General features: G+C 41.7%; 1 protein-coding gene and 1 long non-coding RNA gene across 5 annotated transcripts in view; one reads left to right on the top strand and one right to left on the bottom strand.

The window, feature by feature from the left end:
• MAP3K20 (mitogen-activated protein kinase kinase kinase 20) overlaps window positions 1-22,539 on the bottom strand; it is a 134,400-nt gene that overhangs the window by 11,222 nt on the left and 100,639 nt on the right. For 3 of the 4 annotated variants that reach the window (XM_038750978.1, XM_038750977.1, XM_038750976.1), the window contains exons 12-16: window positions 15,822-15,866; window positions 15,098-15,128; window positions 14,868-15,007; window positions 11,636-11,698; window positions 10,260-10,352 (exon numbers count right to left, since the gene is read on the bottom strand). In XM_038750978.1, coding sequence (XP_038606906.1) covers window positions 10,260-10,352; window positions 11,636-11,698; window positions 14,868-15,007; window positions 15,098-15,128; window positions 15,822-15,866 — 372 coding nt within the window. Of the gene's footprint in view, window positions 1-10,259; window positions 10,353-11,635; window positions 11,699-14,867; window positions 15,008-15,097; window positions 15,129-15,821; window positions 15,867-18,296; window positions 21,669-22,539 lie in introns of those variants that run through there. The other variant, XM_038750979.1, reaches the window with a different exon arrangement.
• LOC119932118 lies at window positions 15,980-18,060 on the top strand. Its single transcript, XR_005452285.1, has 3 exons — window positions 15,980-16,064; window positions 16,654-16,761; window positions 17,958-18,060. It is a non-coding gene; the product is annotated as an uncharacterized LOC119932118 (long non-coding RNA).

The following is a 22,539-nucleotide window of genomic DNA, read 5'->3' as shown; positions in this document are numbered from 1 at the left end:
GTTGTAATCGTAGCTTTGATGTTGGGAGACTGAATGTGTTTCAGAGTTTCACTGCTTATGAGTCTGTCCTGCCATTTTATTTTGAGGAAGCACATAAATGATCCTGTTGGGCTACCCAAGGAGCCAGATGTGGTGCATTTGTGTTGTTCAGGTCTCACAGCCATAGGGAAGGTTGAGCAATTCTCCCACTCCATAGTTTGGTTTCAAGCCTGATTTCAGCCAGCTGCCACTCTGACGGTCTCCCGAAGTGTGTGCTGGCATTCTTAATTCTCTTTTCTACTTGTCTGTCACTGTGCCCTTCGTCACTGGGCTGCACAGGGAACAGACTTCTGTGAAAGTGTATAGCTCTGTGTTGCCAGTGTAAATTTTTGGGTTTTGCGCATGGATTCCCTAGTACAGGGTGATACTCTGCTTCATCTTCCTTTAGACTTCTCATCAACCCGTAGTGTTTGGCTGATTCGGTGAAATGGTTCATGATCATTTGCACGTTGTCTTGGGTTTGGGCCTCTATGGTGCAGACATCTGTAGGAAATAATTCTTGATTGGTTGTTTCTGGGACTTTAGATGATGCACAGCGTTTGTCGAATAGGAAATTTCCCAGAGGTGCTGAAGCGGATTCCAACTGCAGCATACAGGTTTCTGGTTGCATCTTTCCAGCATGGTGGCATAGAATAAGTTGAAAAGGACTGGTGCTCCTTCACACCTCTGCTTGACCCCACTGGTGATTGGAGAATGGATCAGACAGGGCACTCTCATCTCTGACTTGGTTACCCATTTTGCCTAAAGTAGTCTTATAACCTCGATCAGATTTCCTGGGCGGCAAAATTTGCGTAGTAATTTCCAGAGCTAGGATCTTGTCGGTAGACTTCCTTGTGGGCAGGGAACATATCTACCAACTCTGTTATGTTGTATTCTCCCAAGCCCTTAGTATAGTCTCTCTGCACATAGTAAGCGCTCAATAAACATGACTGATTGGTAATAGGGAGTAATGATGATCAATATAACAAGAATGGGTTCCTCCCTCACCCTCAAGAAATCGAATTCTCAATTTTGTACTCTTTTCAGTGCACTAAGCACTTGGGAATGTACAATAGCATTAGTATACATGCTCTCAGACCTAGAGGAGGTAATGTAGTCTGTCTGACACAGTCAGAAGAAGGTCAGGTAATGGGCTTATTCCAGTATCTATGTGAATATCTTTCTATTTTAACTCCCAGGAAGTATTTCCTCCTTTTGTTGAGGTTGAGCAAGATGAATGAAAGGGCCTCTTCTAGTTTCTGCCATTCTTTTGCCCCTTTTCTGAAAGTGAAATCAATCAGTATGGGATATTTATTGAGCATTTACTGTGTGCAGAGCACTGTTCTAAGCATCCGAAAGAGTACAATATACTAGAGTTGGAAGACATATTCCATACCCACTTTTGTTTTACATGAACCATAAAAAAGACATCCAGGGAAGCAATAAAACTGTAATTAAGGAAGAGCTGAACCAAAGTGGGTATTATCCATCTCATTCAAATGTAGATAACTGGAGGAGGAAAAAAGAATATACAGCATTCATTGAAATACAGTCATCAACTTTACTTACTCTCAACCTTGACTAATCCTCAGCTTCCTCATCAAGTCACCCTTTCAGCCACTTTAACACTCTCACACATATCAGTTTATTTATTAATTACGTACTTTTGGTTTTTATCATTTATGTTTATGCTCTTGGACCGATCATACTTTTGGCAATTTGTGCCTGCTTGCCTCCCCCATTTATATAGTATATTCCTGTGGACAGGTACTGTATCTTTTACTTTTGGTGTATATTTCCAAGTGCCTAGCCAGTGCTGTGCATACAGTATTGGAATCCTCCTCCCAGGAGGGTGGATGAGCCTCGGTTCTAAGAATTCAGGACCAAGAATCTGTTCTAAGGAATTGATTGTAACGATAGTGCTTTGCGCAGGGTCACTTTCACACCCTTGTCTCCTTCAATTCTGCATTTTTCCCCTGCCCGAGGCCCAAAGTGCAACATGGAAGCAGGTGGGCAGAGGAGGTACAACACACTGAAGTGTGAAGAAAGGTTTCTACAGGTGAAAGTATCAGCACATTATCGGTGCTGAACAAATGATGATGCACTGATGTAGCTCTATGTATAATCACCTTTGGAAAACTCTCCAGTTAGGAAATTAATTGCAAAATCCCTCTCTACTAGCGGAGCTTTTGGTTTCATAAAAAAGATCTTCATCCAGAAGGAATGTCTCCGCCATACAAGTGGATATGTGTACGGACGCAAGCATGAGGGGAGAACAGAAGCTACATGACTTTTGGTCAGAAGGAAGCCTTACATCTGGGGGTAGGAGAGCATGGGCTGCTGCAGATCTCCTCCTCACAAGCATGTCTCTCTATCCATCATTTCTGATTTCACAGAACTGGATTAGGTTGCATCTGGATGCAAATCCCTTCCAGACTTTTGGATCTTTTCTGCACCCTAAATTTCTTTCTGAGTGCCTAATATTTGAAAAAATTCCCAGATTCTTGCTGACATAGCCAGGTAAAGTGCAGGAGTCTCTGGTCGGGATTAATGGTCAAGCCTTGGTCTTAACCAGCTAAATTCCCCTGCTGTTGGTCCGGTGGAAAATCACTGCTCTGGGAATTGGAAGACCTGTTTTCTTAGGCTCGGTTCTGTCCACTGGGACTGTGCCTTCAGTGGTGAAGGCTTCAAAGTGACAGAACCTCCTGACTGATGGAGCCTCTAAAGTTTTCTGTGAGATGGACAGGTCCACAGGAATCCTGAAAAATATTTAGCTAATATGGGTAGCAGAGATCAAGCGGCTATCAAGCAACCGCCTGCCGGGGCTTAGAACTAGAGTCCAGCACTAGCACTCGGCGGCGGTTGCTTCGGCTATAAGACGGGTCCTGTATGTTTTGAAAACAAAAAGAGAGAATGTAGGAATGTAGGCACAGCCTAAGTAGGTCTTAGGGAGAGTGAGAACTGAGCTTATCTGAACATCTTTCTGAATTAAGGGAGTTCTTCAAGAGGAATGGAAACTCACGTGGAGATGCCTCTTAGAGTAGAGTTTATTCACAGCTCTAAGTGCCCTGAAACTGTTTGAAGCCTTAAGCCAATTCGTCGTGTTGTCCAATAGGCTTTCTCAATCAGGATCTAAAGCTTGACAGCATAAAACTAGGTCCCAAATAAGAAAAGAGTAGAAGGGAGATTAACAGTAAATTCTCATAACCCCAGACATTTTTGGAGCACCTGGTAGTTAATAAGCTGCTAGACTCCACTGTTCAAATGAAGTCAACCTGAACTCGAGAGAAAAGCCAGGGACACAGGCAACTCTGGCAGTGTAGGAAACACTTTGGAGAGGCCTCTAGCTTATAAAGAAAAATAGAGTGACTGTAGTGAACACCTTTCTCCACAATTTGGGGCTAAAATATTTTCATACTATTTTTACATAACAGGAAAGATGAGGATTTTGATGTATGCGTTAGGATACCAGAAGCCCAAACCTATGTCTCGAGAAGCCCCTCAGTCCTATATTTAGGACACAGTATTCACTTCAGAGGGTGCCGGGAACTTTTTAAGTCCAAGGGGAGAGAGTGGAAGCAGCGTCTTTGTAGAGCACTGGATAGTTGGAAATGTAAGAGGTAAGGCAAGATGAAACAAATATGAACAAATGTTGGTCATGCTGGTATTAAAAGTAGTAACGTGTTGATGATTGGAGCCCCCAAAGGTTCTTTACATTCTTAGCTATTATCTAGCTCAGCTGCGGAAGCCCGCTGTTTTCAAGGCCTAAGTCCTGCGCATCCAGTGATAGCACCTGGGTTGTTATTTATCATTATGTATTACCCCGCGACACTATATTTTATTATGCTGGGTTTAAAAGGAAGATAATACAAGTATAGTTAATTTGCCTCTCTTCTTTATACGTACCATGTCATGACCCACCACTGCTTTGTCCCATGAGATTTTTCTTAACCAAAAAGAAATCCACAAGAAACTCTCCCTAAAAATTCCATTAATAACCTCTTTTAGCGTGTATAGGTTGCAGGGTCTGGAACTCAGAATGTTTTAATCTCTTCAGCAAAACAATGTCTCATAATGATGTACAGGACTATTGCTGTACTGATGAAGAATCATACATAATTCAGCACCTTTCACTTGGCACCACTGTGATATCCTCATTAGTAGTGGCTCACAGTGCCTGTCAGATGGTGTCCATGCGAATGCAGGCATTATATTGTCTTTGAGATGTGCAGCTGCTTCCATGACACTGCCAGTATATAAAAACATGACGCCAGTTTGTTTTATTTAGTGCTAAACCTTCCAGTTTGTAAAAACAAGGCTGACACAGAGCCTGACATGAGGCAGTGAAAATAATTAGCTCTCATTTTCTCAGCCTCCTATTTCCTTCTCCCTGCTGTGTTCTCTTTCCACTAAACCACCACATGTCAGTCGAAATGGGAGGCAATTAGTGGGCTCATTTCAGTCCCCACAACTGTGCTGAAAAGAAAGTATTTATGATGGCACAATGAACAGCTGAAAGATTAAATAACATTTGCCTTTTGAAAAGAAAATGACTTCTAGCTAAATGGGCAATTTTTGATTATTCTCAAACAAGCTTAGAGTAGTTGGTTTTTAAAATACAAGAAAGGAAAATGAGTCATTTTTAGGTGAAAGAATCAAATAAAACTTGACACAGTAATGCAAATAACTGATGTTTTATTGCAAAATATGTAAATGCGTTATACCCTTAACAATAGCTCATGTCTAAGGTCAGGGCAGATTGGTGCCAACTAGACACCAGGATAGATAAGGTTGGTATATTGCTTTTTAAAATTTCGGTTGTGTACAAAGAGGGGACTTTAGAGATGTTGTTAAAATCAAGGGAAAGAAATCAAGGGAAATGGACTGTCCAAGGCTGCATTACACACTTGACTACATAAAATGGTTCTGAGATCACCTGCCATGTTTAGAGAGCCTTTTTAGTATCCAAGACTGGAAGGAAGGTTTTCATCTAGAAAACATTTCCATTTCGAGCTTAAATTTTGGATCATTTCGAACCCGAGCATCAGTGTCTGGGCCAGAGTACAGACTGCCAGCCCTTGGAGTTTTGCTAACAGTGATGTGTCGTGTACAACTTGGGTCTTCCTTAGGCTTCAGGCCCAGTGCCCTTTAGCACCCTGAACCAGCCCATCCTCCAGGGCAACTCACTGATGCCAAGCCACGTTTGGCGCTCGGCTTACAAGGGAACAATGGCCCACTGGTCTCCAACTACTGGAAATGGAGGGTTGTTGTGGCCACACTAGAGCAATCGATAGATAACCGCCCCAGTGGGCACCCAGCAAAACTGAGGCTTACTCTGGGGCAATCATCTTTAGGCTAGTTCACATTGGAGCGATTAGCCAGATAATTCCTTGTCGGAGCCGAACGGTGTGAGCCAGAAAATAGGGTGGTGGATTGGAGAGTTGAGCTCTTTGGCCATATTACACAAAGTTATTAAATGCAATGTGGAGATATTCCTGCGATGAATATCAGTCTGAAGGTGATTGATGGCATTGATGATGAAATTGTATCCCTGGGCACCTTTTGTACACTCACAGACTGTTTTCACGAAAGTAGTGGAGTACACCTTTTCTGGACGCCTGCCATACGGTTGAGCATGGCACAGGTGGCAATGGTTAAGAGAAGAAAGGTATGTCCTGCCACCAGCAGAGCATTTGCCTGAGCTGATTTTGGAGGTAGTGGGGATGGCTTGCCCTGAGCCATCCACACACTCTTATCTGGTGCTCCCGGGCCCAGTGGCACAAATTGCAAGACAACTGGTAGGGGGAATAGGGTGCAGTCTGTGATCACTGATCCAAGTATTTCTGAGGGCTCTCCGTTCTCAAAGAAACAGTGAACATTTGGAAAAGAATGATGAAGAGCCCTCCAGAAAGATGGCTGTTCCTCTTCAAGCAGGGTGATGCGGCCAATGACGTTGGTGCAGGACCCTGATGGCCCCATAATCCTGAACTTTGTCTATAAAATCAAGAAAGGAAGGGATGTAGTTTCAAAGTTCTTGTCTTATGCCATCGAGTCTCCTTCGACCCATAGCGACCCCATGGCCACCTCTCCTAGAATGCCCTGCCTCCGTCTGCAATCATTTTGGTTGGTGTATCCATAGTTTTCGTGGTAAAAATACAGAAGTAGTTGACTATTGCCTCCTTCCGTGCAGTAAACCCTCGACTCTCTCCCATGCCGCTGCTGCCAAGCACAGGGTGAGTTTTGACTTATAGCAGATTGCCTTCCACTCGCTAGCCACTGCCCCACCTAATAATGAAGTGGGTATGCCTCTGTTTGACTCTCCCTCCCACAGTCGAGACTGGTAGAGTACTGGGAACTCTAGCCAAGAGGGGGAAAAAAATGGAGAGGGTTATTGACCAGTAATAATTACTTTTGTAGAGGATGAATAAGTGATGGATTTTACTTTGCTGACACAGGCAGGTCGTCATTCAGAAGGGTTAATGAAACAGAACCAATAAGCAGCCAACAATATGTATTTGCTGTCTTTGGATTTATTGGTGTCCCTTTGACTACAAAGGAAAACACTAGCTACTTAAAAAAAGTACTCCAATAATTCTTTCACTTAGAGGTGAGGTGGCCTTTGTTGCAAGTAAACACATCATGAGGTCAGGCAAGTGAAAGTTCTGGTGGAAGAGCGACGGTGGAGTCTTTCAGGTCTTGAAGACTGCCAAGCCACAGTGTAGTATCAATCAATGGTATGTACTTAGTGCTTACTGTATGCACAGCGCTGTACTAAACGCTTGGGAATGGGCGTAGATGTGGAACTGGTGCTGTACCCTTCTTTCCTGTTTGCCTGTAGGGCCCAGGGACCGCCTACATCAGAGTGGGGCTTAGTGTTAGACTTGTTTCATGTAGGTCCGGGACCCAAATTAATATCTTTAAAGAGAAGATGCAACCGAGATGATCAGGATGTTGGAGCACCTTCCATTAGAGGAAGGATGAAAATATTAGGACTGCTGAGTCTGGAAAGATGAGGGCTGTAGAACCTAACTGAAGTTTGCAGAATCACAAAGGTAAGGACAGGACAAGCCCAGTGTTATTGTTTTTCCCCAACACCCATATAGGAGGCTCTTATTCAGCTTGAAGTGAGTAGGTTGAAGAGAACAAAAGGAGGAAAAGCTTTTTCAGATAGTAGGTGGTTGGCATTTAGAATTCACTACTACTGAATGCCAGGGAGGCCAAAAATATTGGTATGTTTGGACAAATCTAAGAAGAAGCCCATAATGGGACAACAGAAGGGAAGAAGTGAAAGGGATGTTGGTACAGCTTTAATCTTAAGATTGGATGTCACGAATGGCAACTATCCCACTGCTCCTGTAAACATCCGTTGGGTCATTGTAGGAAGAAAATCCTTGGCTAAACGGGACATCGGTCTGACCTGTATGGACTAATGCTTTTCTAAAAAGCTACTTTCAACTCAGCCTATGAAGGCAAACCTGGAACTCCCCCCATAAGTCCTTACTAATTCCCAACTCACATTAGCTAAGCAGCCATCCTAGCGTATATTTTAACCCTTCTCCTACACTTGTGTTTATAACTATTTGCTATTGGTAAATATTTGTTTCTACAAGCATATACTAATATTTGTATTATTAAATATATTTATGTCTGCCTCCAGTAAGAGAGGCTTGTGCTTAACAGACGGCACTGCATCCAATGGGCACTTTTTTTGTTTTTTTACCTTATTGGTCCTGATTCTTAGCCATTGGGGAAAATCCTCCCACCGTTAACAGTATTCTTCAAAAGTTGCTCCGGGAGGCCGCCGGTGTGGATCTAGCCACAGACAACTCTCTTCCCCTTTCTTCTTGAAGATGTTTTAAGACAGCATCTTAGGCATCCTGTGGCATCTCTTCTTTGTTACATATGTTAGCTCGTTGAACAGAACATAGCTCTTCCTGCTTGTGGATCTCAGTAAGTCCACTTCAAATCAAGGACCTTCTTGGATCTGACTGCCACGGTGTCTTCATTAAGTGTTGGCGCAAAAGCTGTGTGTCAGGTATCTTTAATGTCTTATTGCTCCCTTTTAAAAAATCCGGGTCTGTGGTGAGGATGGAGCTATCAGTCCTCTTCAGGGGTGCTTTGGCAATGGCTATGGTTATCTGTATACACAGAGGTCTTTAATTTGGTTTCAAACCGCATAGTCCTCGGTTATTCTCTAGCCTAGGTGCCCAGTTGCTTGACAAGGCATGCTTCTGTGTTCTACAATGCCGGGTTTGGTAAACATCTGTCTTTTGTCAAGTTGTGAGGATCTACAAGTTGTTGATGCATTGCTTGCTCTTTGATCTCATCTAACATGGGTCTGGTGGTTTGCTCCTTCTCTCAGCTGATCAAAGTGTAGTAGTCAGTACAGAGATGATCTGAAGATCTGACAGGGTATGCAGTTCTATAGTGCAGAGCCAAGAAACCTAAATTTCTCTTTGGTGTTGCCATGTAATTATGTCTCTGTACTGCTGTATTTGCCCATTGAAAAATGGGGCTAAAAACAGGAAAGGAGATGAACAGTTGGAGGAAATGTCCTTCAGGGTAAAAACTCTTCCATCTTATATCCTTTCCAATTATCTAGAAAATGTAATTATCCAGATTTGGAGAGACCCCCACCCCCCCAACTCCATTCACATTCAAAAGATCTGAACTTCAGTGGTATAGTTTTGAACATAGGCAAAGTGCTCTTATTCAAAATATGGAAGCCCTAGATGTCACAAATGATAAGGAACCTTAATGTGATTTGATATCACAAAGCGGAATGGAGTAGTTTTCCTTCATCTGCACCTGGGGTTATGGACCCCATTCGGGGCACAACTAGGTTGGTATAAAACCAAACACTTATAGTTCCAATGGAGTTAGAGGGGAGGTCTATAGCTTCAGTCACTCCGGATTGGCTCACTTAGTGATTCTCACAGTGGACTTCTACACCAAAGTGCATCTTCATAGGGCCATGCTGGTAGTTGTTCCAACATCTCAACTTCCTTTTCTAAGGAAATCCCTTTTCTTGCCTTCTTCACAGATCACTTTTCACTTACAGGCCACGATGAAGTGCAGTGAAGCCAGGGAAAATGCAGAGCACTGCATCTGGGTCTTTCCTGCAAGTGCTTGGCCTCTCGGTGTCAGGTTCCTTTACGAGTAGAGAATGGTACTCGATTCCTTGGGCACACAAAGGTGCTTTCATAAGTGAAGGTAACGTTTGTGTTGAGCCTCAAGTCCTTTGGCAGAAAGGTGCTTTCTCAACTCCCCTTACAGTTGTTAAATAAATTGACCTCTTTATCTGGCTCCAGAATCATCTGCCACCTCTGGTATCCACCAGAATAGTTTTTCAGTTTCACACATTAAAAGTAGTCAAGTTATCAAATTAGGAGTAGAGTGAACATTTAAGTCCTGGTTCAAGTTTCAGCTGACACTTTCTTTTTTTAGAAAAAAAAAAAAGCACGCTGTAAAAGAAAAATTGAAATACAAGCATCATCAGTAAAGTACCCTATAGTGCTGAGTATAGTGCCACACCATGAAAAGCCATGTAACTTTAGTGACATGTACTCTTGTAGTGTTCCAAGAACATGGAGACTCTCCGTTTCACAGGGCAGTGAGCTGCCAATCACAGAGTTGCACCAGTGGAGACATTCAGAACCCAGTGAAACACATTTTTATCAATTTCAGTCAATAAGCACCCTAGGCAAATGTGACCAGATTGACCATTTTAGACGGCAGCCATCTGATGTGAGAGAAAATGACACCAGGAGTTCAGTCATCAGTGAATTCAGTAATTAACTAGCATCTTAAATCCAAAGTGAGCTTCCTACATTTATTTATTCCAGATATCACGAGGTGTCTGGTGATAGAGGCAATCCGAAATAAGTACAGTCTAATCAACAAGGCTTGGGTCTGACCGCAGATCTGGGTTCTGTTATCAGTTCGGCCCCGGTCAGTGAGTTGCTACAGCTTCTCATTGTGCTCCCCCTAAAAAGTGGTATGAACACCCCACTGCTGTGCGCAACCTGGGCATATCCTTGGCAGTGAAGTGCATATGTAGTTTTGGGTGACTAGGCCAAATGACTGTAAAAACCCAATGTTCCCTTTCTGGATGGGGTCATTTACATGCAGCACCACCAAACCTGCTATTTTCTCAATCAATTCATCAACTTTACCAGTTAGAAACTACTACAAACTACCAACATAACCAAGGCCATGAGATCAGTTCAGATTTGATTTACCTGGGGGCTGGTGCCTGGTTTCAAATGAAAGCCAAAAACAAGCTCCAGGTTCACGACTTTTTCCTCATTTTCTTCAGGTCCTCCTGCTGAGTCCTGACACAAAAATGCAAGTTCCACAAGTCATTCTCCGTCACTGGTTTTGCTTTACTACCCATAAGGCAAAAACACCACGTAGCGTCTTCCAACTGTTTTTCTTTCACCTTACGGTAACTTTTGTCCATGGGATAAGCTTGTCTTCAACTACTAGAGGGCAAGGGAAGTGAACAATTTTCAAGTCTTTGAGAACGCATGGATCTTGAGTTGGTCTTAAATTAGAAGATGAACATTCGAAGCATCTCTTTCTCTTGGTATAGCTTCCCAGAAAGTATTGCACACTCACTAGAAAAACAGCTTGGTCAGAGATGCTTTAGAGGACCTTAAGTTAATTCCGAGTAGATGTTATTGAATTATGTGGTAGCTTGAAAAGATCCTCATAACCGATCTCGTCTATCATCTCGTCGCCGATCCCTTTTCCATGTCCTCGCCTGGCCTGGAACTCCCTCCCCCTCCATATATGCCAGACCACAACTCTCCCCATGTTCAAAGCCTTATTAAGGCCACATCTCATCCAAGAGGCTTTCCCAAGTTAAACCGTCATTTTCCCAGCTCTCTCTCCCATTTTCATCATCTATGCATGTGGTTCTGTGTCCTTTGGGCTTTTGGAATTCATCCCACCCCTCATCCCCACAGCATTTACATACATATCTATAAATTAGATATTAGTATTTATTTATATTTTCTGTCTCCCCCTCTAGACTGTAAGCTCACTGTGGGTTGGGACCATATCTAACAACTCTGTATTGGATTCTCCCAAGCGCTTAATACAGTGCTGTGCACACAGTAAGTGCTCAATAGTTACCGATGATGATGACAAATACAAGAGCAAATTCTTAATACTATTAAATGCGCTTACTACTAAACAATGACAGAAGTATGTATTTAGAAGTTAAAATACTGAACCCCGGGCTCACTGCAGAGTTTTTCAGTATAAATTCCTAGGTTGGGGATTTAGGAGGGCAGAAATCCCTATCCGACTCATGACAATACCTGTATTCTATTTTCTCAAGGTAGAGAGTTTGCCTTATCTTGAACAGTGTTAATGTTTCAACCTTCGGATGGCAGAGGAGGTTCATTACCAAACACCTTAGAAGTTTTTTAAAAAGGGCTTTTGTTTGACTGAGATTACTTTTTCATAGTATTTAATTTGACTTCAAACAATTGCCACCGGGACCTGGAAAATTCAGGTGTGTAGGTGGCAGGTGTAAAATGTTCAAGGTTTTTTCATAAACGTCTTGAGTCAATAAAAGCAACACACCTTTAGAAAGAACTTGACTTACCTTAATTAGTGGTGGAAAGTGAAACAGATTTAAGTAATCGTGGGTCAGTTTCTCAATGGCCGTCTGCAAGAAATCATACACATAATTCAATTTCACAAAGTCCCACAAAGGTTAATGTAAATTACCCCATAATGTAATTCAGTTCAGAGCTAGGTTTCCCAAATGTTCCATAGGGACCCAACATCTAACAATTTTAATCATTGGTACACAAAGTAGTATAGGTGGTTTGCAATGATTTAATAGACTAGGAAGATATTTTAAAGACCCTATACCTCGAAATTCCTAGAATGATTCTTAACTACTGGTGGAATATGGGTGTGAAATGTTAGGGTTCTGGGGTGTAAAACATGGGTGTGATGCTGCACTAATGGATGAGAAAAAACAACACCACTGTTCACAACTAGCCTAAATGTCCATGAAATAGCACTTAGGGTTGTCTCCCAGCAGTCTTCTTGGTGAATACAAACAAGTGCTAGGAAAATTAAGATGACTGAAAATTTGTTTTCTGACCCTCCACTCAGAAATAATTTAGCTTTTCCGTGAATTGGAACATACTATTCCCTTAGGAAATGAGGAGTATTAAACATGGGTAAAATTACTTGTTTTTTAAGCATAATGAAAGTGGTTAGCATTTGGATATTTATGGGCTGCTTAATTTCTCTCCCGAGTTCTGTGCTCCTTCAGGTAGAGGGATCAGGAGACAATAATAATAATAATAATAATGGCATTTGTTAAGTGCTTACTATGTGCAAAGCACTGTTCTAAGCGCTGGGGGGATACAAGGTGATCAGGTTGTCCCGCGTGGGGCTCACAGTCATCATCCCCATTTTACAGATGAGTTAACTGAGACAAGCCAATATGAGACGAGTGAAAATGCTGGCACCACCTTACGATTTTGTCCTAATGCTCAGATGTGGGAGAGCCAATACGCAGATTTCAACCATTCTTCCTTTCCTTCTAGAAGAAAGTTTCAGTGCAGTAAATTGGAGTGGAGAGGTGGAAACTGCCTGCTGCTGGGGAAGCAGAGAGATTGGGTGTCCCTGACTGGAGCCCTTCTTCTCCCCACGCATCATTCCAGGTTTTCCAGTTCCACCTCTCTCACTCCTCTAGAGCCCATTTCTGAAATAGGTTTTGTATTTCCTCTTAGGACCTAAAATACATTTCTTCATTCTGTGAAAAATACTTCACACATCCCACCAAAGTGCCCAACCAAAACTTTCTTTTTTTTAAGGTGGGTAGTAAATGTAATGGTGTCTTTTTGGTTTTGTTTTTAAGGGCTCACTACGTGTCAAGCACTGTTCTAAGCGTTGGGGCATATACATGCTAATCAGGTTAGACCAGTCCCTGTCCCTCAGGGGGCTCACAGTCTTAATCCCCATTTTACAGGTGAGGTAACTGAGGTACAGAAAAGTTAAGTGACTTGCCTAAGGAGACACAGCAGACAAGTGGCAGAGCTGGGATTAGAACCCAGGTCCTTCTGACACTCAGTCCCCTGCTCTATCCACTAGGACTTGCTACCAGTGTAACTCTTTCCCCTGGCCTGCCCCTCCCATCAATCAATCAATCAATCATATTTATTGAGCGCTTACTGTGTGCAGAGCACTGTACTAAGCGCTTGGGAAGTACAAATTGGCAACATAACTCCCATCGACATTTTGATGAGTTAAATAGAGCCACCAATTGAGGGCCAAGGTGGAGTTGCGCTTGAGTTGTGATTTTTTGTTAGGAGAATAGAGCAGAGATGTAGCTTACTGATGTGGCCAGAAATGGTTAGTAAATCAGAAACTAGAAACAGTATAATCTCCCGTGGATTCCTGTTCATGGAACCAGTTTTCTTTGGCTTTCCTCAGATGCTACCACTGCCATGGGGCAGTAGGAGAATGTCATTCAGGAGATCGAGGTCAACCAAAGAATGCTCACTGACGTGGAGGACTCCCAGGAGCGAAGGCAAGCTGACTTTCCCTTTGACATATATATATTTTTTTAAATGGTATTTTTTAAGCATTTACTATATGTCAGGTACTGGGATAGAAGGCAAGCTGACTTTCCCTTTGACATACATATATATTTTTGAATGGTATTTTTTAAGCATTTACTATATGTCAAGCACTGGGATAGATACAAGTTAATCATATTGGACACAGTTCCTGTCTCGTGTAATAATCATGATAATAATAATAATAGTAGTAGTTATGGTATTTGTTAAGCATTTATTATGTGATAAGCACTGTTCTAAATGCTGGGGTAGATACAAGGTAATCAGGTTGTCCCACATGGGGCTCAGTCTTATTCCCCATGTTACAGATAACTGAGGCACAGAGAAGTTAAGTTGGGAAGCAGCGTGGCTCAGTGGAAAGAGCACGCACGGGCTTTGGAGTCAGAGTTCATGGGTTCGAATCCCAGCTCCGCCAATTGTCAGCTGTGTGACTTTGGGCAAGTCATTTAACTTCTCTGTGCCTCAGTTACCTCATCTGTAAAACAGGGATTAAGACTGTGAGCCCCTCGTGGGACAACCTGATCACCTTGTATCCTCCCCAGCACTTAGAACAGTGCTTTGCACATAGTAAACGCTTAATAAATACCATCAAAAAAAAGTGACTTGCCCAAGGTCACACAGCAGACAAGTGGCGGAGCCAGGATTAAAACCCAAGTCATGGGTTCTCTCACTCCCAAACCCGTGCTCTTGCTTCACATGGGTCTCACAGTCTAAGTAGGAGAAAGAACCTGTAATCCCCATTTTACAGGTGAGGAAACCTAGGCATAGAGAAGTTAAGTGATGAAGTTAAGTGACTTGCCCAAGGTCACACCGCAGGCAATTGGCAGAGGAAGAATTAGAACCCAAGTCCTCTGATTTCTCGGCCTATGCTGCTTCCCCTATGTTCAGACCAATGTTACACCTTATTTCTGGTAGGTTCAGCTCAAGAACTCCCAGACTATCCAGTTCCAGACATAGACGTTTCTTGGGGTGTTTTTAACCCTTTCTGAGCAGTCCAAACTCACTATCCTGACAGGGCTAGCGACGTTGGTCCCAGCGAGTGTGCCACGAAAGCAACTTAAAAAATTGCCAACCATTTTTAACCCTCCAAGGTAGTTCAGGCTTAACTGAGGTTATCACTTGCAGTTCTTAATAGGTTCTTAATATATGCTAATCAGATTTTCTGCTCCTTCTACTATTAAAATGGATTCTCCTTGGCATTTGTTCAACCACTCTCCATGTGTGTTGTCCACATACCTTTAAATGAATGATGTGACCTTTGGAAACAATGCCCATATCCTTCATGTCTTCCTCGTCTAGGAGAAGTAACCGTTTTCCCGTGATGTTATTTTCTTTAAACAAGTTTGCATATATACTCATCTCTTCAGAAGCATCACCTGAAGGTGGGAGGGAAAAAGCCATTCGATTTTAAAGTGTTTAGGAATAGGTCAACTTGAAAATGAGAAAAAGTGAATTCAGTCACTTGCCTTTTCTGACGAGTTGGTTCATCCAAAAGTGCTGTGAAAGAGAGGACACAGTTTGATGATCCACTTATTGCAGTGGCCGGGTCCGCGTGAACCAGGAACCATGAACTGGCTCAGTTTCTTACAGATTTTGTTCCTGGCTCCACTTTCCAAAGTAAACAAAAGGTCTTTCTGGTTGTTTTTTTTTCAGGGCTTCCAACTTGAAAGTATGAGTTGTGCCCTTGGACAAGCCCCCCTTTTTTGGCTTGGGAATCTGATCCAACTGGGGAATGTCTTTATGATTACCCTCATGCATTCCGTTATTGCTGGAATCTGTTTCTATGACCTGCCTCTACTAATGAAGACAGGGCATTCCAGGAATAATCGAGGAGTATCCATTCCCCAGGTGCCCGGTGGAGAGGGCTGCATGTGCCAAATACGGGGGTCCCTCCAGTCCCTGCTGCAGAGGGCCAGGACATTGAAGGGGGCAAAGCCTGCCTCGGTGCCTGTTCCCAGAGGCTCTCAGTTAGGCCCAGCATTGCGTGATCCTACTTCATGTGTTAAAAATAAACCCTCAATGTTTCTTGGAGGGCCAGTCTATACAGTCAGCAAATTAAAACAGTCCAAAAGGTCCTAGACCACACGGGCCAAGGTCACAGAATCCATACTTTATATCTTACACCTTCAGGACCATTTTATCCTATTCATTTCCTGATTACAATGGATGGAATGAATGCGAGATGCTTACCACGTCTTCTTCTGTCCATGCACAAATATCAAAGGAAGGCAGCAGCTGCGTGGGAAATATGAATAGAAAATAATAACATGGTTCCCTTGGACCTGTTCATCTATTCACCTCATTTTACTTTTGCTGGCTGACTGTTCCTGGTTTCTCCCCGTAGGTTATGCTGAAAACTGTGCCAGAGATGAATATACCATCATGACTCCGGTTGTCATCCTGAGCAGTGGTAGCAGCCGATCAAATGTAGTAGTAAGTGTTCATCTGTGCATGATAACTGGGCTCAGCACTAAAAAACAGACACTTGCCGTTGCCAGAGCAAACCATTTATGGGAAAGAATTTGGATGTCCCTAACTTTACTATCAGCGACTCTCATCCATTCATTCATTGAATCGTATTTATTGAGCGCTTACTGTGTGCAGAGCACTGTACTAAGCGCTTGGGAAGTACAAATCGGCAACATGTAGAGATGGTCCCTACCCAACAACAAGCTCACAGTCTAGAAGGGGGAGACAGACAACAAAACAAAACAAGGGATTCCTGAAAGGCTTGAGGGTAGAGTAAAATTATTATACTTTATCTCGAAGGCTGGCCCAGAGACATACTCCATTTCTGAGTCCCTAGTAACTGTCTCTACTTTGATATAAAGAACCTTCTTTGTTGACATGGAATGCATTCAGGGATCCCATTTTTCCCTCTCCTCCTCTCTCACCTTAACGTATCTTGAAATCATACATCATATTGTCTGACTGACCTGTACAATATGGAAGGTGGATGACTTGGGAGATTGAATTCAAAGCTGGGCCACAGGCTATGCATTAAAAGTTTATTTCCCTACAGAATAGTTGGATTTTTCTGTAGTCACATCCCATCCTTCTACTCACCTAACACGGGTCACAGAAACATGAAATGCAAAAACCTTTTTGATCAGCTTCAAGAAACAGCCCAGTAAGTTGTAGAAACATTTCTGCTTATTATGGGCTTGTACTGGGTAGTATCTTCAGAAGTACGATGGGCATGATTCAGAAAAAAGATCTTCCATTATGCTCTGCACTAGTCAGACCCTTATTAGACCAGGTTTGGGTCCCTTTTTTTAAAGGATGCGTAGAGCCTGGAGCGCTCCAGAGTTGTGACAAAAATGATTAAAAGGATGGAAAAGAGGTCTTATGAGAAAAGGTTTAAGGAACTGGAAATTTGGCCTAGAGAATAGGCCGAGAGGGACTTACTAACTCATCCAGAGTATGAAAGGCTTTTCTGGGGAGTGATTCTGCCCAGCTGTGCTGTACATTCACGGAGGACTGAATGATTGGGAATGGGTTTGTTACAGCAGGAGAGATTTGGGTTGGAATGTAAAACATGAACTATCCTAACAGGATGATAGAATACCGAAATGGGCTCTCAAAAATGGTGGTTGAGTCCAAATCTTTGGAGAGTCGTAAAGGAAAGAACAGATGACCATGTGTCTTGGATAGCTTCGTTTAGTACTCTTGCCAGATAATCTCTTGAGCTGCCTTCCACTTCTGGGTTTCCATGCTGGATGTTCTGTGCCTCTGTACTGTTTAAAATCTGTACAGATTCCCAAATCCTTCTCCCCTCCATAAGTGTTCTTAAATGGAACATAAATTATCCTGAATCCACAGCAACCCATAACATTTACTTTCACGCTCATCACCAAATACAGCACTTCCTAGAGGAAGCAAACCAATCCTAGGAAATGTCAGTGGGGTAGGGTACCGTGAGTGGGAGAATATTTCCCAAGGACCCAGGACCACACTTCGAAAAGCCCCGTTTGGCTGGCCGGTGTTTTACTTTGCTGCACTGGGTAAAGGCTGGGTTTGGTTTTTCCTACTTGAAACCAATCCAGAAACTTTTCCTCTAGGATGTTTGCTGACAGTAGTTTGATCAAGGCTATTGGGGAAGCTCCAAAATGGTTGGAAATTGGAAAGAGGGAAGAATTCACGAAAGAACAATCTTTGGATACCTTGAGGCTTATCATTCTTTGTAACATTTTAACTTAGCTAGACTGCCCACATGGGTATTGAAGTTTCAAATAGTTTTTTATGTGTTAATTCCACAATTCCACTTAAATTAGTCTCCCAAACCTGGACAGGATTTTACTCTTACAAGGTGATTTCTGATTTTAGGAAGAAGAGCACATTAGTGGCAAGCATACACATGGAGAATGGAAAAATTGGCAAAGAATGTGACCCAGATTCCTTCAGAAGATTGCTTAGGAATCCAATCTAATCCAGGTATTTTACATAGCAACACATACAAAGGAATTTACTGTCAAAATGTTTATTGCAAAATAGAGGTTTAGAACAAAGGAAAGCAAAAGAAAAAGGATCACATCAAAATGAAATTTATGACACTAACTGAAATGCATCGTAGGCATCCTAAAATATCAAAACCCTTTTTATGAAGATGCCAATTGGAAATTCTTACCTCATGATTGTAATTTCATATTCCATACTTATTGTATATTCTCTTTGGACTACAAGTTAGACACAGGTTTTGCTCAACATCATGTTCCAATAGAAAGAGAAAAATCCTTTTTTAAAAATATTGTGAAAATACTGTTTATTCAAAGCTTATCTGACCACACGTACAGATTATAAATAGTATTCTAGTATTCAGTACAAAACTTTCAAGAGTGCAAAAGCAGTAAATGCAGTGTATGTCATTAAAAAGACACTATAACATTCTGCACACAATATAAAATATTTAATGTAGGTGCTTGGTACTCTAGCTCTGAAATTAATCGTCACACACCAGAAAGCTCCAAACAGGCATTATAGTGTTTACGAAGCTACAGACTGGGAAAGAAGAAATGCTTTCTTCTCCAGATTTTACTGGTAGAGATCGTTTTTCTTTAACGTAGAAAATACTGCATAGCTTCCTATTTAAGCTTCATTAAAATTGAAAACAGAACAGATTCTCCCTTGGACAATATCTAAAATATTGTCTTCCAAAAGGTGTTACGTAAAAGCTGTGAAAGATGCCTGATTACAGAAAGGAGGGGCTGCTAAATGGGAAGAATAGCTGGATAAGTTAACTTTACACACATTACTGTTATATAGTAAAGATACTTACTGCTGTTGATTTCAACAGGCTGCAGTTCATTAATAATTTATCAATATTTAACTCAGAAAATTCCTTTATTGTCTCCCGTAAAACCACTAACCCTTTGATTAAAACTTGAGAGATAATGTGAAGTATGCGTAGTGTTGGGAGGAGCTTACATTGGATCCCACTTGCCCAGAAAAAATTCTCTGAATCCTTCAACTGTCCTAGTTACAATTTAATTAAGCCAGTTGATTGATTCAGAACAAAGGCCCTATGTCCTAGGTGGATTGTCAACACCAAAGCAGTTACCTAATGTCAGAGAGATAGCCCTCAGCCCTGCCCACCCCAGCATTCCTCTAAAACCGTGAAAATGTGGAGATTAGGGTCAGCAAAGGGATCTTCAGCATGCAACCAAAAGAAGAATAACTGAATGTCAGGTATTGAAAAGGCGAAAAACAAATTTGGCAGAACAAACTAGGTTTGTGCATGTCAGATGCATCCAGCCCTACTTTTTTTTGGCTGGCTGAGTTAGACTCACCTACAACTGGTTTGGATCTGGAATCAGCTGTCTTACTGCTTCAGTTTGCTGCTTCCGATGAGTTAGAATCATTCACAAATATGAGTTTTGGGTCTGTTCACTCACAAAGAGTTTTTAGCGGTTATTTCTGAAGTCAAAACCACTAGGGCACTCCTGTTCCACTTCTTTCAGCCTCGAGGGCTTTCTGTTGGAAATCAGTATCAGCGCCAGAGCCTTCATACATGATATCCAGTTGAGCTAAAGAAATGTCATCGATCTTTACCACTTAGTTGGAGTGCCTAAAAGCCCTGCAGAGGAACTCCATTTAGGAGTTACAGGGGTAGAACATGTATGTGTGAGTGTGTATACATATATATAAATATATCTACCAACTCTTTTGTAAGGTATTCTCTCCAGGTTTCAGTAAAGTGCACTGCACACAACAAGTGCTCAATAAACACACTGAATGGTGTAATTTAGTGTCAATAGATGTCTGATAAACTTTAATTTTTATATAATACTCACAGAAACTCCACTTCACAAAATGAGATATTTGTAAAGGCCATGATCTGGATTCACCTGGTGACGTTAGTCTCCTCAAGAGCTAATGCAGCAACCTCAAAAGAAATTGGGAACTTCTGTTATTCCAAATTCTAGGAGACCTAACTTCAGGTCTGTGAAAATCCAGTGAATTTAGAGATAATTTCAAGCTGATAATCTGACCATTTTTAAATGTATGTTTTGGAATTTGGATTTTACATTTTTCAAAGTATTGCTGTATAAAGCAGAAGATCCTTATCTAGTGAGCTGGTGCTTTTCCAATTGGAAGACCTCTTAGAGTTGCCAAGTTTCTAGAGCAGCACCTACAGCAAGAACTTGCCCAATCACCAGCAGCAGTAGTTGTGGGAACACAGCTAAGAAATACGCTATGTACATGACCATGTGCTGCAGAATAGCAAACAAGATTTACGTCCAATATTTGTAGTTACTTTCTCTAAGTGGGAATTCTTTCCCTGGACATTTGTTCTACAACAGTGAGAGAGAATTTCCTTTTAAAAATGTATTCATTTACAATCCAGGATTAATAACTCCTACCAATCTAGTGACCATTTGAAGTAGGGCCACATTTAAGGAAAGCTCCAACAGGCTGAAGCCATTCCTTTAACATGCACCTTTCTTTTGTACAAAGTACAACCACCTAACCTTCAGGTTCTTGGGCATTATTAATGGGCCCAGGGCTGCAACATCTGTTGTCAGTTTCCAATAAGACTCTTTTTCTGTTGCAAGTTATTGCTAAAACTGCTCAGGTCCTCTTTTAAAGCAGCAATTTTTCAAACTTACAAGATGCTCATCAGAAAGCTATACTAGTGGTAATTTTCTGTATTTGGCTATGACTAAAGATCCATGTTTGAAACAAGCCTCTCTCCCTCATCTCTCATTCTCCACGTGTTGCATTCTGCAGCCATAGAAATAAACCCAACAGCAGAAATGCTTGTTTGTTCTTTTACTTGGAGTGAAATCAGAATGGAATAAGAAATGGGACTCAAGAAACCTTGTTGAAACACAAGTATCTCTGATCAGTAGTAAAAGGGAAGTAGAGTGTTTAAAACACACTACAATGTCCTCAGCTACCAAAATTTCTGTAATCAGGCACCTCATTAAAACAAACTTAAAATGCATCTTTTTAAAGTTTTTTAAATTTTATTTCAAAATTTCATTAAGCAAAAATAAATTTCACTGTACTCTTAAGCAGAAAATGCTGCCTTACAAACGTGACTGGCCTGAAAATCATGTTTGGTTTTCTGCTTCATTTACAGGTTTTCATACAGACCAAGACATCAGGTTTGTGTATTTCTCAACATCTTAAGTGTTACTGCTTGGCTTTCGGATTGAAAGGTTTTCTGGATTTCTGCTTTCATTCACTACTGTCCTCATCGTCACCATCATCGTCACCTTCTGACACGTCAAAATCACTCAACCCCAGGGCCATGTTGATTTTCTTTCCCCGCCTCTTAGAAGTGGTTTTGGAAGAATTCTGCTTGGCTTGCATGTTTATCTGCATCCCAGAATGCAGGACAGCTCCTGTTTTGTTCATTGAGAAGATATCCCCAAAGCCCATCATCATCATGGCCTGCAGACTTTGGTTCATGCCATCTCCCTCCCCGTTACTTGCTGCTGTGATTTGGCATGACATCTCTGCACTGTTTGATTCCTCTGTTTTAGATTCAAAATAAGACTCCTCAGACATTCTTGCAGCAAGAGGTAAGAAAAGCTATCAAAAAGGAGGAAAGGATAGAAGCAAAAAAGGAAAGTTAGAATCAATCGAAATCGATGAAACAGACACCACAAGATTAGTGCGTTAAATGGAAAGTAAAATGGTTAGTGAACTGGATGTGGGGCTAGGAACATATTTCTAACAACCAATCTAGCTTCCAATTGTGTTTTTTTTTCCTTCATTTTTGTTCTTTATAAATGATTGAAAAAATCCAAACCAACAGTTGGCAAAGAACCACCAGAGGAAACCCAGTTCATATGGAAAGGCCCAGCTTGCTAAATCCCCATTTTGTTTAAGACAAAATGGTGAGCAGGAATTCTTCATTTGGGGTGAGTGCTCTATTACCAGAACCTTAATTTTGATGATTTCATTGACAAGTAAGCAGAGTGGAAAAACCCCACCAAAACCAGAGCAGGGAAGAAAGTTTGGTGCAGAGTGAAAAATGTTTTATCTAAAGATCCTAAGTTAAGTTCAGTAGCCTCTACAGTTCTGGGCAGATTTTAGTTTCCTGTTTCATTGTACAGCACATTGTTTAGAACTACAAATTGATTCTGAACTCTTTTCCATTTAATAGTCGCCCTTAATGAGCATGAATTTCAGTTAAATATGCCATTGGAAACAAAATTTGACATTAATCTGTCTGTGACACTTAAAAACAACAACGTGTAACTAGGGGAGGGGAAGGGAAGAGATCTCTCCTTTCTGCCTCACTCATCTTTCTTTATTACTGCCATGTTAGACATCACCGGCGCCCATCTTTAAACACTAATAAGACTTACAATGAGGCTTTGGAGCCTCACCATAAAAAGTCAGCGATGATCCCATCAAGTATAAATTTCTCTGCTCACTCTGCTGCATCGCTGTGGAA

Source organism: Tachyglossus aculeatus, chromosome 9 (genome assembly GCF_015852505.1).
Source record: "Tachyglossus aculeatus isolate mTacAcu1 chromosome 9, mTacAcu1.pri, whole genome shotgun sequence".
In the NCBI taxonomy this organism is placed as follows: Eukaryota; Metazoa; Chordata; class Mammalia; order Monotremata; family Tachyglossidae; genus Tachyglossus; species Tachyglossus aculeatus.
This window is presented reverse-complemented; position numbering and strand designations above follow the sequence as displayed.